At 44.7% G+C, this 19,026-nt stretch overlaps 1 protein-coding gene across 1 annotated transcript in view; it reads left to right on the top strand.

Moving 5' to 3' along the window:
* Positions 1-4,993, top strand: part of LOC308102208 (protein O-GlcNAcase) — a gene marked incomplete at both ends in the record, with an annotated part of 43,655 nt that extends 38,662 nt beyond the window's left edge. The window contains 3 exons of the mRNA XM_080451809.1: positions 1,565-1,754; positions 3,467-3,626; positions 4,857-4,993. Coding sequence (XP_080307935.1) covers positions 1,565-1,754; positions 3,467-3,626; positions 4,857-4,993 — 487 coding nt within the window. The remainder of the gene's footprint in view (positions 1-1,564; positions 1,755-3,466; positions 3,627-4,856) is intronic.
* Positions 4,994-19,026: the final 14,033 nt, after the last annotated feature.

Below are 19,026 nucleotides of genomic sequence, written 5' to 3'. Positions count from 1 at the left end.
TATTTACTTAGCGTACATTTAAGATAACTTGGTATTTATTAACCACACAAACCCTAGCTTCCCTATTCTTATGTCATAATAGGCAAAATTGGGCGAAAATACGATGAAGATATCAGATCTCCAGGGCAGCTCACATTTCATGTCACATTTTGAGCTGCCTTGTATAGATCTGCTATGTTCTGTGAAGATATTTGTTGTAGAGGGGGAAAAAAGAGTGGGCCAAGTATAGACCCCTGGGGGACCCTGGTCTATAGGGTTTAACTATAGTTCATTGGTTGACAACAGCAGCAGTGCGCCTTTTGGTACATTGTTACACTCAGAGTTAAATGAGCACTTGGGATTGTACTATGTGGTTCCAATTTGTTCTCTCCAAAGCTGCAATCTTTCCACTCATATCTTATTAATAGAGACAGAGATTGATGTTCAATAATGCAAAGGCGGCCGGCCGCCTTGCTTTTGATTTTCAGACCCATTCAGAATCTGTTTCTTCCTAATTTTCTCTTGTTTTTTTTCCGTTTCTTTTCTAAATCGAGCATACGGAATAGCCAACATTTCTTATTCATTCAGCCATGGCTATAGCTTTCATGTTTTCCCTGGTCATTTTGTGTATTATGTCTAAATGGTTTGTCCCACGGCTGTTTTTCATTTATATCCTGTGTGCTTAATTTGGGTCTAATTGCCCAACCACAACAAACACAACTATTATGGTTACATTTGGTCTCTCTTGACTTGTGGTATTGCATGATCTATCTAAGATCTATCCTCTGCTCCAACACGTTTTTGGCACTTGCGCGGGGTAGGTTCAAATCCTGGGATTGCAGCTTTAAATAACTGCTAATGGATTGGGTATTTTGTTTGTTGTGCCTCTGCGAGAATCTCTCACATGGGGCAAAAGCTCTGAAAATGTGACCTCCTTTAGAATGAGTTTGGTTTGCATTTTTCCTAGTTTCTGTATTTGTCATCCAGGTCACTGCGGCGTTGTGTTGAGTGTAGAAACATCAGTCGCCCAGGGACCCCCGGGGGTTCCAATGGTCCCCAGAAAAATTAGATGGGAATCAATTAAACTCCCAGAGTGTACGAATGTTAAAGGGGTCCATGGCCTTAACCCATTAAGACCTGAGACCGATTCCACAAATGCCTTCTAAATCAGTAGTTGTGCCAAGGACCCCCAGAATGTATTTGGCAGCGGACCCCTATCTGAATTTTTTTCCAGGGACCCCCAGAAGAGAAGATTTGGGTTCAAAAAACTAAATTATTAAAAACTATTTCACTCTCAAAATTATTCAAAAATGTTCAAAAATAGCCGATGTAGAAGCTCGCAGCACGGCACGGAGCTTTTATATCTGCTATTTTTGAGAGCCACTCTTCTAAACCACTGTTCTAAATCCTAAGAGTTCTCTGAAGAACTTGTGTTGTTACATATATATGTAGCTAAAACCTAAAATGAGACTTTCCCGGTTTTAATGGGTTAATGCTTACCAAACTGGGGCTCCTTGAAATCAAAACGTTTGAGAACCACTGCGTTAGTTACACACAACCTGTCTTTATGTTCCATGTTTATCAGATGTCTCGGGTCGTGCCTGGCCTTGTGTCCCGAGTACAGCTTCGTCCTGGAGGACGAGCTGGGGGTGTGTGGCTGCATCCTGGGCGTCCTGGACGTCCGCTCCTTCACCAAGCGATGCCTGGCCACCTGGATGCCCGCCATGCGGGACAAGTATCCACCCAGAGGGGGCGCCACTCACCCAAACGCACAGGTAAAAACCTATTCATAGTCATAAGGGTTTTCAATATTTGAAGGGTTGTGTTGTGCACATGCTTATAATACCGCTGTCAAGTTACAGTCAGTGGGATTGTTTTACACTTGTCAATAAAATAATTATAATAATTATTAAAAGGGGTCTGCTAAAAAACAGTTCAAACGTGCAGAGTGTTGCAAAGTACCAGCTCAACAATCTACCATACCAAAAAAAAAAAGAATAATAATCCCACTGCTGAAAATACATGAAAATGTATCTGAGGGGGGCTTTCAGTGTGCTGCTGCAAGTATGCTCACAGTATTTAAAGACGGGGTGCGGTGATTTTCAGTGATTTCCCCCCCCCCTAAAACATGATCATCAGGTATTATGGTAATACTAGGAGGAAGATTTATTTCAAAAAAGTGTACAGAAAGTGTTGAAATTATGTTTTTATGTAGACACGCCTCCAGTTCATTAAGTATACCTGGTTCTCACCTTAGCACCTCCCACCTGAACCAGTCCCTCCGCCTCCTCCTACAAGACCACCCACCTGTCCTAGTCCCTCCTCCTCCTCATACCCACACCTGTTGTGTTAAGATAATGAGGGGGAGGGTATGTTTCTACTGTGTCATTAAAGCGCTGTTTTTCTATTGGCACGTTTGACCCTCAAGGTTTCAGCCTCCAGGAAGAAACTCAAAATAGTCAGAGAAGACATAAAACATCATAAAAACACCACCAGGGGGCTTAATGAAGTTCTATCAACCTCATAGACACATGAAAAATAGAAAAAGGGCAAAACCATGGCAACCTTTTTAAACAGTTTACTGTTATATTTGCCTTGGCACACTGTGTCACTCCAGTGCTGCTCCATAGACCAATTATTTCTTTACAAACATTGAGACTGGATGCACAGGTGACTGTTTCATGTAATCAATTCCCAAGATATGCCCAAACCTGTTGTTTTGGGGTGCGCTGGTTTCAGTTCATTCAACCTCCTCTTGTGTGTTGGCTAGTGAAGTAAAGTCTCGCCCTAGCAAGACATTATACTTCACCCCGCAACGGTATTGCCATACAAGCTCACAACCGCGTCGCGGATGAGACCGTTGTGAGCTTGGAGGTCTGCTATTCTCGGCCGTCCTCTGCGCGAGACACCTTCGCGGGACGGAGCATAAATTAGGCTTGACGGGCTGCAGCTGCGTGAGCAAGAGTAGGTTCTGGTGCCGTGATCATAGCACTCCCTCCGTTCTTATGACAGCCACTGGAGGTGGGGTTTGGGGGACAACTGCTTTGAATTGTTATTATTGTTTACACACAACAGAAACCAAGGAATATATATTTCAAGAGCGAGAGATCACAGGAAAAATCCTAAGCATTCTTCCTCCATACTGGAAGAAAAACAGCATCTGAAAGTTTGATGGGATGTATTTTGTACACGTGAGGCTGTGACCACTTTCACATTGCATCTTATGAGCGGTGGGGTTATTTTGCTGCCGACCTGCGCGCGCATACTGGTTCTTATCAGTGTGACGTTGTCTGTTAAGGCGTCTATTAGGCTACTACTGGAACAACTTCAGCACCATGGACAGCTCCTAACGTCAGCACAATGGATAGCACCTCCACTGTCTGTCTGTCTGTCTGTCTGTCTGTCTGTCTGTCTCACTCACTATCACAAATCTAATTATTTCATATTTTTGACCCCCGTTCTGCCTGCCTCATATTCCATTGGTCAGGACTTGGTCCAGATGATGGAGGAGGATCAGGGCGAGTACCCAGACTCTCTGCTCTACCACTTCCCCTCCCAGCTGAGGCTGGACGCTCTGCCCGAGCTGGTGGACGTCAGCGTCAGCCGCACCCTGCTCACAGCACTCCTCACCGCACTGAAGGCCAACGGTGAGCGGTCTAAGCGCCTGTGCGCACATGTGTGCGTGTGCGTGCGTGCGTGCGTGTGTGCTTGTAATACTATGCTTGTGAAGGCCAAATGTCCCCACAAGTATAGTAGAATTTAAGATGTAGGCATAGTTGTTTCCTGGTCCTCCCAAGATAAAAGGTTTTATGGTTAAAATATAATATATTTAGGGGGGGTTAGATTTACGATTAGGAAAACATTCAGGTTGGGGTTAGGATTAGACATTTAGAGGTTAGGTTTATGGGTTAGGGTTGTTAGAGTTATTTATACTTGCGTGTGCCAGTGTCACATGCCGAAAATATCATATCTTTCAAGCTCACAATGCATTGTGCTGCAACGCGTTGTAAGCTTGTAGATTGGCCATTTTCGGTGCGTGACCAACTAATTATAAATCAGGCATTTGTAAAATTGCCGTCCTAAAATGTTGAGGTCCTCACAAGTATAGTAATGCAAACGCATTTCTATGTGTATGTGTGTGTGTGTGTGTGTGTGTGTGTGTGTGTGTGTGTGTGTGTGTGTGTATGTGTGTGTGTGTGTGTGTGTGCACACATGCACGCGTAGAGAGAGAGAGCAAGAAAGCTGGACATTCAATATTTATGAAAAACATGAGACAGATGCATAAACGTGCCTTTGTGTGGTTGGTGTGTGTGCATGCGTGCGTATGTGTGTATGTATATAGGCCTGTCACATTGCTTAATCGCAATTATTTGAGATAATCACAATTACTTTTGCATAATCGCCATAATCGTTTCCACGTTGAAAAAGTATAAAGTTATAAAATATGTCAGTAATTTCTTTGTACGTTTAAGTCATTTGTAATATCTGCCTTGTGGAATCGTTGTTCCAATGTTCCAATGTTCAATGCCAAAAACGTAAATTAAATCATTAATCGAAATTATTTGTATGACAATGAATCGTCAAGTAAAATGTCATCATGGTGACGTCTCTGTCGGGTGGAAACCTCATGTGTCCAAAACTGTAATCATTCAAAGATTCGACGCGTTTCGAGCTTGTAGATACTTTTGATGCTTTTGTGTGACGCTGTAGTATGATCAAGTAGGGCGTTAATTTACAAAAAAAAAAAAAAAAGCGTTAACATATGGAGACAAGAGGTTTCTGCCCGACAGCAACGATAAGTGTGTGTGTGTGTGTGTGTGTGTGTGTGTGTGTGTGTGTGTGTGTGTGTGGTTGGGTGGTTGTGTGTGTGAGTGCAGGTTCCCAGGGTGTGTTCTGTGAGGTGCAGCCTACGGACCGCCAGAGGCTGGAGTTTCTGACCAAACTGGGATTCCTGGAGATCCTCAGAGGAGAGGCTAGGAGCAGGGAGGGAGTGGTGCTGGGGAGGCTGCTCTGAACACACACACACACACACACACACACACACACACACACACACACACACACACACACACACACACACACACACACACACACACACACACACACACTCATACGCACTAGAAATATGCACAGAAACGGCGACGGTTTTGCAATTGAGTTGGATCCGATGGGGCTTTTTTTCTGGAGAAAGAATGACATGTTTTAACCACTTTGAAACTGGTGTCCCTATTTCGGGACAATTGGCACACAAAAAAAAACTTCCCCAAAAATGAAACCCACAAGTCAAAAATAGCAATAATAGCTTTGATTTGTTATGCAGCTGACCGCGGTTCATACCCAGTTGGTCAAATCCGGGGGCGGGAACGTCCGGGGACGGGTTTCCTGGGGCGGATGTTCCCAAACTTTTCCATGCCAAGGAGGAAAAACAACATAGCGAAATAGCAAAGGAATTATGTGCAATTTCTGCTATTTGTCATACATAGGGCTTAAGTGGTTAAGGCCTGATCCAGGATTTCTTCTGAGTCTCTGTGTGTTAGGTATTGTGGATGCATTCAGAGGTTCTTGAAGGTCTTACATATGTGGCGAGGGGGAAAAAAAGGAGCTTTAAGATTAGAGAGGAGGCTAATCTCCCTCTGATTCCAACCTCGGCAGAGGATTACAAGGTTTAGTTGAATTTTGGGATGAGTTGACAAAGGACCCCTGCACGCTACAACAGCGAGGCCCCCCTGGGTTTTCCTGTGAACTGACACGTCAATCACACATACAGTTCTCTCTCGTCTTTCTCTTGTTTTTTTTAGGTACCAGGGTTATTATAGCTAACTACAACTAAGACTAAAACTAAAACTAAAACTAAAACTAAAACTGAAATTAAAAGCAAAGTCAAAATAAAAAAAAATCTAAATAACTATGCAAAACTAGCTCAAATGGACTAAAACAAAATTACAATTGCATGTACAATATCTTTTCCACCCTCATGGGATGTATAATGCATACGTCCATCTTGCCTTTCTCAGCTTCTATAAATTAAGACTTTCCTCTTTTAGTTTAGCCATAATAACCTTGGTACAGTTAGGGCTGGGATCTTCACATCTACTAATTAAAATACCTAGTGGTTCTCAAACGTTTTAACTTCAAGGACCACCATAACTATGAGAGTGTACAAATGGAACCAAATGGACCTGTACGGGTCCTTTTGGTTCCATTTGTACACTCTCAGAGTTACAGACCCGTAAGGGTCCATTTGGAACCCCCTATGAATCGGACCATTAAGAGGGAATCAGTAAGGAACCGGAGTCGTAAAATTCCTAAAGGATCCCAACCCTAGGTTCAGTACAGTTCTTTTTTTAATGGGAAAAACAACTAAAAACAACAACAACATGAGAAAACTGACAGTGTGACACACAGGAAACACAGAAATGCCAATGTAAACACACACAATTGAATATATACTGTACACACTGGTTTGAACTGGAAAAACACGCGCAGCCAACACACAAAATCAAGAAATGCGTAAGAAAAAGCACAAGAGCACTCAGCAATCATAACTTCAATGTAGAATCAAGAATGTTCATTTTTGTATCACAACATTAAAAAGTATTTGTATTTATACTTTTCTTTTTTTGTATTAGAACTATGGTAGAGTCAAAAGCACTTTTAAATCAGATTTATACTTAGTTGTGTGCCGATGTCAAATATAGCCAATCTATAAGCGTTGTTTTCTTATTAGATCGGCTATTTGCAGCGTTAGACACGGCATGACACCAACTATAAATGAGGTGTTACATTACATTCATTTAAAAATAAAAAAGACCTCATACCTGTCTGTGGTACTGTTTGTTCCACGGTGAGGGAAACTCATTAGTTGTACGACAATGTAGGCATGAACAACGTTCTACAAGCATTCACATAGAAAATGCATGACCTACGGAGCAATGGTAGAATAGTCGTGATTTTTATTGTTGTTGCAGAAGATGGGATTGTGTCACTTCGTTGTGTGGAATCTGGATGAGTGAGAAGGCGATTGTTTTTTTTTTCTGTGTATGATTACACTATTATTATTGCGTCTGGGGAATGGACTAGACTCTAGTCTCTAGTCACTAGAGAAATGCTGTGGAGGGGAAAAAACACAGGCTACGTGGAGCACTGTGAAAAATAGAGACAGAGTAAATGGTAAAAATGGTAAATGGTGCATTTATATTTTCATTTAAAAGTCACAATCAAATAATCATGTAGATAGTTTTCTTTTTTTACCTTGACACTTTTTTTGGGTTTTGACAATTTATTGCCCGTTTTTAAATGGGTAATACATTGTAATTTTAAAGAAAAGTGCTACACAGTACATATTATGAGTATTATTATTATCATTTTTGTGTTATTATTATTATTTCCTATCCATTACCAGTGGGTAGACTACTATGTACTATGATGTCAGAATCCATTCCAGAGTACGAACTTTGGGAGAGTTTGAGGATCTCCATACATGGGCAAAAGGTGACGCCACTTGTTTCAACCAATCAGCGAAGCCATGCGGTACCCTACATATTGTATTATGTACTCTAACATTGGTACGGTTGTCAGAGTACTCGGAGAGTATCGGAGTACTTGAAGGCCAGTCTGTGGCATCATTGGCTGAAGGCTGAATCAACCCTGACTGAAGCCTAATCTTCTTCCATACGACGCTGTCGCATGCCTAAAATAGCCAATGTACAAGCTAACAACGCGTCACATGACACTGTCATACGCACTCCCCATAATGCATATGGTGACTTCTGGGGACAAATCTTACCAAACGTCAAAACTTAAAACTTCCGCATTCCAGGAATGCAGAAGTGCCGTTCTCAAACCGCTAAAAAGCTGTTAACGACGGAGGCGCGCCGCCTAAAGCGGACTTGAGCCACAAGAGGCACCGCCGAGCGAGCCGTTAGGCGAGCGAGTCGCAGTGCCGAGCGTTGAGAAGTCCGCTTCAGCCGACTCAGCGCCGTTCGAACTAATGTCACGATAGGGACAGAATCGTAACTTGTATCCCTCCTAGTTTTTGGCCCCCTTTCCAGTCAAACGTTTGACTTCTTGGGACGTCCGTCCCAAGAAGTCACCCGTTTGCCTTCTTGGGAGTGAGAATGCGTTGTCATGCAATGAAGTATAAATTGGACTTGATTCAGCCTTGGCTTTATAGATATTATTATTATTATCATTATTATCATCATTACAAAAAGTTGCCTTTTAAATTGTGGGTCAAAAGTTTCCATCTTCTACTGCTCATCCAACTAGCAGTCCGTGTGTCCTCACTGTCTAACCATCTGCTTGCATTGAGATAAATGTATCTTTTTAATAATGAGCTGTCCTGGTAAAGTGGTGTTTTGTGTGTCTATGCAGGGTATCACTTAGTGTGGCGTAGCCAGATAACTATTCCACAATCTCCAAATGCTAAATAGAGTCTGGATCAACACCTCCCGAAATCCGAGGCAGGAAGCTGTCATCTGTGGTTTGTCATTTCCGTTCATGAACATATATCTAAAATATCTTAACATTTTTTATTTTTGTATTTCCATTTTTGCTAAGCAGCAAGCTATATATGCTAATATGATTTTGATTTATATTCGGATACATTTGCCCAACTGTAAAAACGGAAGTGGGGAGGAGGCGTCACATCCGCTTTATCGCTTGATCATTTTCAGAGCTTCCGTTAATCCAGACTGTATGACGGAAGCATTTGAAAATTGTGGGAGGCAACAGTCTGGCTTGCGAGACTAGGTATCACGGGATGTAAACAAAAAAAACGCATCACTGTACTGTAGGATTCAATCTATGTTCACATTGACAATTACTGAAGTTTTAATAATGATGAATGATTTTATGGAGCTGACTTTGTGTTGTGACAATTATTAAAATGATTGTTTCTTTCCTCTTCGATTTTCCTGTTCTTTTTGTAAAGAGTATTGGCAGAATACACTCTGTCGTTGACACTTTAAAGGGGGAATCCTGCTGTAGATTAGGTCACTGGTTTCCAAACGTTTTAGCTTGAGACCCAAAAGGGGAATTTGATTGTACTGTAGATCTGCTATTTCAGTACTTAAAGAGTTTTACCAAGCTCTCAGACCAGGTCCGACCTCTTGCTGACCAGCCTAGTGGGGATGATGGTGTTAAATGACTCCATATATGTACATTTGACGGGCCACTGTATGGTTCCATACCATAATTCATGTCTCATTAAATGTGGTTCCATAACATAAAACAAAGAGTGTCCAAACTGTTTTCAAAGGGGGCCATATTTAAATATTAAATATTTAAGGGGCCGACTGTATCTGCTGTCACTGTATCTTTGGACCATAACAAGGTCACATACACATGCATCACATTACAACTATTGTATTTAACTACAGTACGATATCAATAGTCTTTTGTTGGCAGTGTAGCCAAATGTAAGCTACTCATCTAAACTGTGAAGAAAAAAAAACATGCATTGCTATAACATTTTAATGTCCTACTTTGTTGCCAAAGTGTCATGGCAAAGGTGAAAATAGCCGATATACAAAACCAAACATGTGAGCTTGTATATCTGCTATTTCTGCTATTTTTATGTGCAGTGTACAGTAGCAGTGGTTCTCAAAGTTTTTGTTTTTTTCCCCCCTGCCCCTCCGCCTCCAAAACGCACTCGCACACACACCCACACACACATACGCACACATACGCACACACACCCACACACACATACACACACACATACACACACACACACACACACACACACACACACACACACACACACACACACACACACACACACACACACACACACACACACACACACACACACACACACAAGCACATGTTAAAATGTAGACTACATTTCTGCTGTAATATTGTTTTTAATTCTTATTAATGGTTCCACTGTAAAATACAGGAGAGCATTAGGGACTGTTATTGCTGTTGGTAGTCATGGCTGCCAGTTCCCATCTGATGTTGTGTGGGAGTTCAGACTGCTCCAGACCATACTGAATAACTGCTAGCTTACATAACGTCTCAAGACTAGGACTCAAGTCTAAGATATACAGGTCACTGGGTGTTCTAAATTCTTCAAAGAGGATGATACGATCTCCCACCATGCAACAGGACATCCTATCTATTGGACATGGGCCTTTCCCCTTGGGCACAACCCTCTTCCAGGAGAAGGTCTCTGGATTGAATTTCCACAAATCATTGAAGCTCTGGTCCCAGCAACGGCCAAATATGTACAGCTCTCCATTGTAGGTAAAGACTGAATGATCAGAGAAATATTTTTCTTGAGGAAGCTGTAAAGAAGTTGTGCTTAGCCAGCAGTTGGTCTCTGTGTCAAACTCTCTGATGGTGTTATAGTACAGGTGCCCGCTGCCCCCAAATACAAACATCTTTGTTCCGATGATGGCGGCAGAGTGTTCTCTTGAAACAGGTGATGGAGTTCCTCTGGTGTTAATTAAAGACCAGACAATTGGGGTGGTGTCCAACTTGTAGATGTCATTAGTGTATCCAGTCAGCTGGGTGCATCCTCCATGGATATACATGACCTTCCTCAAGACACAGGCTGAGTGGTTGCACCTCCCTCCTGGAACAGTCCCTGACACATTGGGTTCAAACCATCTGTGGGTGTCCACATCAAATGCATAAAGCACGTTGCAGTAAGGATACCGCCCACCCCAGATGTAGATGATATATTCTATCAGTACAGCTGTGTAGCCATAGCGCTGGGCAAAAATCTTCCAGGAAGCTTCCTCCAGCATAAAGACACTGTGTTGAAAATGTGCACGTCAATCTGATTTATGTCGCTGTCATAGTCCGGTCCAAAGTAGTACACCTTGTGCTCCACTGCAACAGCAGCATAATAGGATCTTTTTGGTTCTCCATTCAGAAGTAAAGCCCAGCAGAACATTTCTCACACCGTAGATTAGATTTAGTTAGATTTGTAAAATCTTGTTCCGTAAAATAATTGAGTCCTAAAGTTCAACCAATCCACAAAGCTGATGAGTTGCGTTGGCCAATCAAAGAATGCGATGAGTGTTTATCTCCTAATATGGGAAATTGAATCCCGGTGCTGGACAGCAGACAGTGCGTTCAGCTACACAGCAGACGGTGTGTTCAGCTACACAGCAGACAGTGTGTTCAGCAGTGTTAAAGTTAAATAAGTTTCAGGTAGAGTTACTAAAGGCTGCTGGATCTATCGGTAAAAGTTGCTGAATGACATTTTGTTTAGTTAACATTTCATTTTAAAGGACATGGTTGGGATGACGTCATTGTGATGTAGAATAGCCAATGACATTACTCCAACTGACTGTCGTCTATTATCACGTCATTAAACACATTAACCCTGAAGTCCTCTTATGGACATTATAGACAGAAATAAAATAATAATTTACCAAAAAATACTAAACTATTATTAGATGGGGTCACAATGATGTGTTCTGAGCTTTTAGATTATTGATTTTTGAAAAATGTAGAAAGGAATAATAATAATGTAAGTAGAATAGCTGTAAGCATGTGTGTACAGCTCACACTTCAGGTAGGAAACATAATAAATATTAGATTAATTCAGTGATTCCATAACTATTAGTACCCCCTAGAGAAACAGTAGCTTATGGTATGTGTGTGTTTTTGTGCCGATTTTGAAGGCAATTATCTTTGCTCAGGAAGCTATCAGAAGATTCCCTTAACCATTCAATCCAAAATACCATGTTTTTTGTCTCCGCCAGGCCGAAGGCATGGTGGAGAGTATGTTTTACCCTCCGTCCGTCCGTCCGTGTGTGTGTGTGTGTCCGTCCGTCTGTGAACACCTAATCTCCGGCACCATTGGCTAAGCTTCGCAGGACGTACTGTGACAACACAACCTCTATTACTACTTCCTGACCTGGCAGAGACCTGTGCTCCGAGGAGCACATTTTCGAGTTTTATCTGAAATGTTTTCAAAAAACAAAATTAGGCACCTTGATACCATCCCGGACGCTATATTTTGGTTACATTGACCACTCTCCTGCAGTCTCTGTCTTCCCCACTCTCCCCCAAGCAAGGCTGGCATTCACACCTCATACCGCCTGGAGAAGGTCATTATTATAGTTAATGGGATCATTTGCACGTCACTGTCAGCTCGAAACCTGAAAAAGCGAACTCTTCCTCTAAATAAATATTAAAAAAAAAAACATTACAACTGTGTTTAAAATAACTCCAACCCGAACCCATAAAACTAACCTCTAAATGTTGTATTTCGTCTGAGCAATGTGTTTGTTTGATTGATTGATTGAATACTTTATTTATTGATGTGACAAATGCACTTTATAATTATTGTAGTTATCTGCTTGACCTATGCATGTTATTGTATCTGATTGATATGTAACTTGTTTGAAACTATGAAGTGACTTTAAAGGGACATTTCGCCGATTTGGCATAAAACCCCTATTTTTGTGAAGTCTAGGACCCATAAAAATGATCCTGATGACGTCAAATGACACTTTCGTTGCATATCTCACCTTATGTCCGCACTACATTACTGCAGGTGACTACAGGTGTAGTTCAAATCAAAACCAACCTCCATAGCTCAAAGGACCAGCCCCAGAGGGTGTCTTCGTAACACTTTGTTCAACCTTATTTCCCCACTCGGCCACTCCCATTAGCTGCGGCCAGCGGGCAACCCACCTTGCAGAGTGAGGCATTACTTTACTAGAGTTATCTTCTGATAGTTGTACTTGAATGTTCACATGAAATAATAATCCTGTTTAGTGTTTCATAAGCGCAAGCATGAAAATAATCTAAATACAGCGTGGAGTGGTGGCGCTGGTAAACAAACACCGTCGCGAAAGGCTAGGATCACAATACCAAGGATTCGACAGTGATGTCACTACTATGCGACACGGAAGTAGAACGGCATAAAGATACCAAGGATTTGTCAGTGATGTGACATCACTAACGAATCCTTGGACATACATGTAACTACTGTAGATGAACGTGTGCAAGGTACTAGCCTCGGTCCCAGCCTCACTTATCTGCGAAAAGAAGAGCCTGGTCACGACCTAAAGCAGCGAGTGTCTAGGAAGTCCTGAGTGGGCAGGATTTCCGTCGTACGCCTTTCCCCCGGAAACGATATTTTTTGACCAATCACAACACTCGTTTCATTCACGGAGAATGTTAACAGATTTGTAAAGCATCACCGTCATTTCCTTGGGCGGTACTTCCGCCAAATTCAACCATTTCCGGTTGTCAACTTCCTAGACAACCAACATCCCAGGTCTTGCCCAGGGTGGCGAGGTACACGTTCAGCTCTTCTGACTTCCAGTGTTGCCAGATATTGTGAGAGAAATAAGCAACCAGGTCTATGAAAACAAGCCGAAAAGAAGATAACTAGGCCAAGAGCACTTTACCTATAGACATGGGATATTATATATTTGAAAATTGCCGATCTACAAGCTCACAACGCTTCGCGATGTTACCCATTGTGAGCTTGTAGATCTGCTATTTTCCAAAAAATCTTGAGGGGAATATTTTTGAATCGTTTTAACAATATTTGGTAGGGGCTCCCTGGCACAAATTATAATTTCAGATGGGGGTCTGTGGAAAGATACATGAACATGTTTGAGAACCACTGGTTTAAACAACAATCAAAACATTTGGAAACGACTTCCGGTTGAGCATGTGAGGGGAGGAGACGTGCGTCGGTGGCTCTCTCAGAACTCTACTAAGTTTATTCAATTTCTTGCTCATTGCGCTCAGTTTAAGCTTGCCTTCCTAGCGGTACCAAATGCAAACTGACCTTTCCATGCCTAGCCCGGCCAGGCCTGCGACAACCAGGTCGGTCAAAAAAGACATAACGCCTAAAAACAATCCTCGAAGTGAACGTGCCACGCCGACGCCAGACTCAGCAATGGCCGCCGCACCGCACCAAACAAAGCAAACGCCTGCTGAAGCAGCCTCAGGCACCCTACCTAAAGATCTAGAAAACCTTTGAGCGGCGATTCAAAATGATTTGTCCACAACTATTACAACCCTGTTGGACACGGCATTAACCACTGCCCTTGCCCCGGTGAACGTTACTCTGGAATCCATCCAGTCAACTATTTGCGCACAGAACACGCGCATTTCTGAGATGGAGGTGGCTCTCTCAGACCAAAGCGACAGGGTTCTTAGTTTGGAAACAAGTTACAGTTTGCTACAATCGCAACATGAAACACTCCTGAATAAGGTGGATATACTGGAAAATCAGTCGCACCGCTCAAATATGAAAGTAATAGGTATCCCTGAGAAGATGGAAGGGTCAGACCCGGTGAAATTCATGACCACTTTGTACAATGAACTCTTCGGGGCGGCCTTCTTCTCACCACCATTATCTTTGGACCGAGCACATCGACTTGGAAGACTGAACGATGACGAGGGGACAAACAGAGGACCCCGCGCGTTCATCGTTCGATTCCACTACTTCCAGCAGAAGGAGCTCGTAATGACCAAAAAAAAACAGGACCTGACCTTCCGCGGCAAGAAGCTTCGAATCTTCGACGACATCAGCGCCAGCCTTTCCAGAAGACGCTCAGCCTTCTCCGCCGTCATGGCCAACATCTACAAAAAGAATGCCGCATTCAGGCTACTCCACCCGTGTCGATTAAGGATAAAGAAAGATGAATGGCGTTGGAACAACAGATGTTCAGGAGGCGGGGATACACACCTTTACTCCGCCCCCTTACCAATCTACCTGGCGCTATTTATACACACCAGAACTACCCAGAAACCCCTTACTCGCTTTCGTACTTTCGTACTCAAGCTCGTAGCGTTTCTGCATCATGAGTTCACTCGAACTATTCGCGTCCGACGACGACAACATCAGCGGGATCATCCCGAGGAGCCCGACGCCCATCACCAGGGGACGTCAGCCCTCCGTGATCTCACCCAGTCAGCCCACCATCCCGTCCACTCAACCCAGCACTTCCCGCCGTACTAGAAGTAACTTACCTTCTAACCAGTCCCGCCGTTCCATCTCCCCCAGCGCCTCAGTTTCATCAGCCTTTTCCAGGCGATCCAGCTTCTCCCTCCGGTCCACCATCGCTTCACAGCCCGGTCAGTCCACTCCAGCAAGGTCAGGTCGGTCCCGTGCATCCACACACCATCGCCCGCAGCCCCGTGAACGGGAGCGGGGCCGACAACCCACAAGAAGCTCAGACCACCAACACCGTTGAGCAGCTCGGAGATCCCCGTCGGCTATTCCAGCTACGCTGCCGAGCCAGCATTTCCAACTGCTCGCCTCGCGGTTCTTCCGACCCGAGCACCCATACTCCGCCACCCGACATCAAGGACTGGACCACGGTGGGACTCCAGAAGCAGCTCCGAGCCCGCGGAATCGCCTTCCCCCGTTCCACAAACAAAGCAGGACTCTTCCAGCTGTTTGCTGCAACACCGGTAGCAACAACAGCAACACCGGGGCCTCCGTTGAGCCAGGCGCCGCCCGATGACGTCACGCGCCGCGTATCCCGTTTCAGCGCGGCGATTCCGGATGACGTCACCCACCGCACCGGATGCCTCAGGGGTGGCCAAGCAGCGCCTGCACAGAACACCGCCTCCACAAGCCAGCCTGCAGCCATATCCTTGATTCCGCTTACTACTACTACCAATACTACTCCTTCTTCCAGCACTTTACCTGTCAATGTTAACCCCGTGCCTGCCGCCCACCCATTAATGTCTCTCTTGTCTTTGTTATCATCCCTTGTACAGCAGGCTGCACTTTCACCCCACCCCCCCACCCAACCATCCCTACATCCAACTCAGTTTTCCTCTGCTTCTGCTGCCACTCAAAACCCAAGCGTTGCCGTGGCCACACCTGGCACCAGCGCATCCCAGGCACCGCCTGTTTTCTTCTTCCCTCCCACGTATGCCACCCTGTCAAATCCCGTTGCCACAACCAGCGGTGGCATCGCTTCACTTTCCCCCCCTGTTCTTTCCTGTCCTCCCCTCAATAACCCCTCCCCCCATCCACCACCCCCCTTTTCTCTCTCCACAGCCCTTCCAGTGGACCCACCGGCCAGCGCACTTTCCAGGAACCCCCAACCAATCCCACCTGCCCTCCGCAACCAGATTCTTCAGGGCAACCACGTCGACCTGGCTTCCCTCCTCCGCCCCTCTGACAGCAACACCGAGCCACGCTTCCTGGACTGCGGCGGCATCCAAATCCAACTCCGCAACTCCACCCCTACCCGATCCGCTCCACTCACCGTTGCGGCGTTCTGCCTGGCGTTCGGCATATACAGAGACGTCATCTGCTCCATTTTCCCAGCCCGGCGACAGGAGCTGGACGACTACATGGCGGTGGTACTCGATTTAGCTGTCCGTTTTGGAGGAATCCTCTTCCAGGAGTACCACCGCCAGTTCTCCTCCACAGCCGCTGCCAGGCTCCAGCAGTGGAACCTTGGCACTTACTGGGGTCGCCTAGATCTCGAGCTTTATTGCCGGCTTTCCGCAGGCAGGGTGGCAGAAACTTGCTCCCTATGCGGCAACTCCGCCCACCCCGCCAGCTTGTGCGCTTTCGCAGCTCCCAGCCCCACCCCGGTTCCAGCCACTGTGGCCTTCCAGCTCCCCTTCCCCCTTCCCCAACTCCCCTTCCCCAACTCCCCTTCCCTCCCCAGCTTCCCCTTGCCATCCCCCCACCCCCTCACCCATCTACCCAGCCAACAACAGAACCACTGACCGGCGTGGGCGCCCCGTCTTGTTCTGCGGCAAAAGCATGGTCTGTAACAATTTTAACGATCTAGGTTGCTCAGCCAGCTCTTGCAAGCTGCTCCATGTTTGCAGCCACTGCGGCGGAGCCCACGCCCGGGCCTCATGCCCCCAGAACCCCCCCAAACCCCCTAGCCCTAGCTAATCGTCCTCCTCATCCCCCCCCCCCTTTTCTAGTCCTGCCACACGGCTATAACACCACCACGCTACTCTGCTCCCCAGTCCAGACCAGTTTTCATGTTTTTTATGGGGCTTACCAAAACAGACCAGCCATAATCCCTTAGTCTAGTTTTTGCTCTCTTTGTCTCTCTTTGGGGGTAACAGTCCATGCGTGCCGTGCCGACTACGCTAACAGCCGTCCAAGCCGCCATGCCGACCACGCTAACGACCTCCTCCCCAAAGACTCCAGGGTCTGCGACCCTCCCCGGAACCCCTTTCACTTCCCTCCATTACATTCTTTGTATTCAATAAATACCCTAAACTTTCCATAAAGGTGTGTTTCTTTGCCTAGTGAAATGGCGTTGGAACAACAGATGTTCAGGAGGCGGGGATACACACCTTTACTCCGCCCCCTTACCAATCTACCTGGCGCTATTTATACACACCAGAACTACCCAGAAACCCCTTACTCGCTTTCATACTTTCGTACTCAAGCTCGTAGCGTCTCTGCATCCCTCCTCCACCCCTTTCACCTCCACAGGTTGTACTTTCCACCACTCCTTTCTGTTCTCTGTCTCTCTCCGTCTCTCTCCCTCCTTTCTTTCTTTCCCTTTCTCAGGTTCCTGCTGGGGGTAACAGTCCATGCGTGCCGTGCCGACTACGCTAACAGCCGTCCAAGCCGCCATGCCGACCACGCTAACGACCTCCACCCCAAAGACTCCAGCCTATTAGATAAGAAAGATAGCAAATTATAGACTTTTTTCTTATTTTTTATTGCACTGCTAAACGAAAGCAAAGATGCATACAGACAGTAGTCTGGCATTATAAGGTAAACTTTACCCATCCATTTGATATAGACATCTTTTTTTGCATTAAAGGAAACAAATGCTAAATTTAAGTTGTATTATGGTCGAAATGTTGACTGAGACATTATCTATATTATTTCAGGAGTTCTAAAACTCCTTTGCCAAACCCATAGAATCCGATGCTATGTGTATTATAATTTAAGAGTTGGGTAAGAGTGTACAGTGCCTATTACAGTAGATAAGAAAGATAGCAAATTATATTAATCGCCACTATAATTAAATTATAGTGGCGATTTTAATAAATAATCAAATCCAATTCACAGTCTCAGAAATAAAAGCAGATGTAAATGGAAGGTACATAATTGTATCAGGGATACTTTTCCAAACTCCAGTCTTAGGGCGGCTTCAGACTGGGTCCGTTTGAATCAAACTGTTCCCGAGTGCGCTCGGCTGGCCAGCATTCACACTGGCCAAGACTCGAGACCATTTTATTTAACAGTAATGGTAAATATGTGCCTCATGGGGGCGCTGTGGACTATGGGGCTTTGGAAGAGAGAATGTCATTCACGGAAGAAAAGTCACTCTAGAGTGAATAATAAAGTTTGACTGTGTTCCTGACGTTGTCTTGAGTTATAATAAAAACAGATCAACAATACACAACCAAAGCAGTGTGTGCACTGGTCTTTGAAACCTCGAAATGTAACGTCGTCTGTTAATATGATATTGGTGTCACGGACGCATCCTTGGTATTTTAGCAGTAGACGTCATGGACTAATCCTTGGTGTATTTATCCTTATAAATACGTTCGCCACACATGTGTTTTTTGTTTATTATTTTTCACGGCTCGCGCTACTCAAACACTAGCGGGATTATTATTTCTTGTCAACATTCAAGTAGAACTATGAGAAGGTATAACCCAGCTAAAATAATGCGTCATTATAAAAAATATATAAATGATATATGATTAGCAGTCCACTTCCTTCTCTTGGTACGGATGGATTCACACTGCCGCGTTCCGTTCCCGACTCCGCAGCAATCGGACCCGAGACTACCTCCCCAGGTGGTTTCGGGTACGGTACGGTGATGCGTTACGGGGAACGGTTTGCTACGTTCACACTACCACAACATCTGCCATGTGGTCCAGGTTGCGCACCCGGGACCATAGTGTGAAGCCGCTCTTAGTTAATGTCTACGCCCCTAACTGGGATGACTTAGACTTTATGAATAGACTTTTATCTAGCCTTACAGATTTAAACACTCACAAACTCATCTTTGGAGGAGATCTGAACCTAACTATTAATCCTTTGCTGGACCGTTCAAACCCTAAAAGCCTATCTGTTTTAAAAATGTCTAAAACCCTATCAACATT

The sequence above is a fragment of the Gymnoscopelus braueri genome (assembly GCF_963280865.1).
Source record: "Gymnoscopelus braueri genome assembly, chromosome: 15".
NCBI lineage: Eukaryota > Metazoa > Chordata > Actinopteri > Myctophiformes > Myctophidae > Gymnoscopelus > Gymnoscopelus braueri.
Note: the sequence above shows the minus strand (reverse complement) of the source record. Positions and strands in the feature narration are given on the sequence as shown.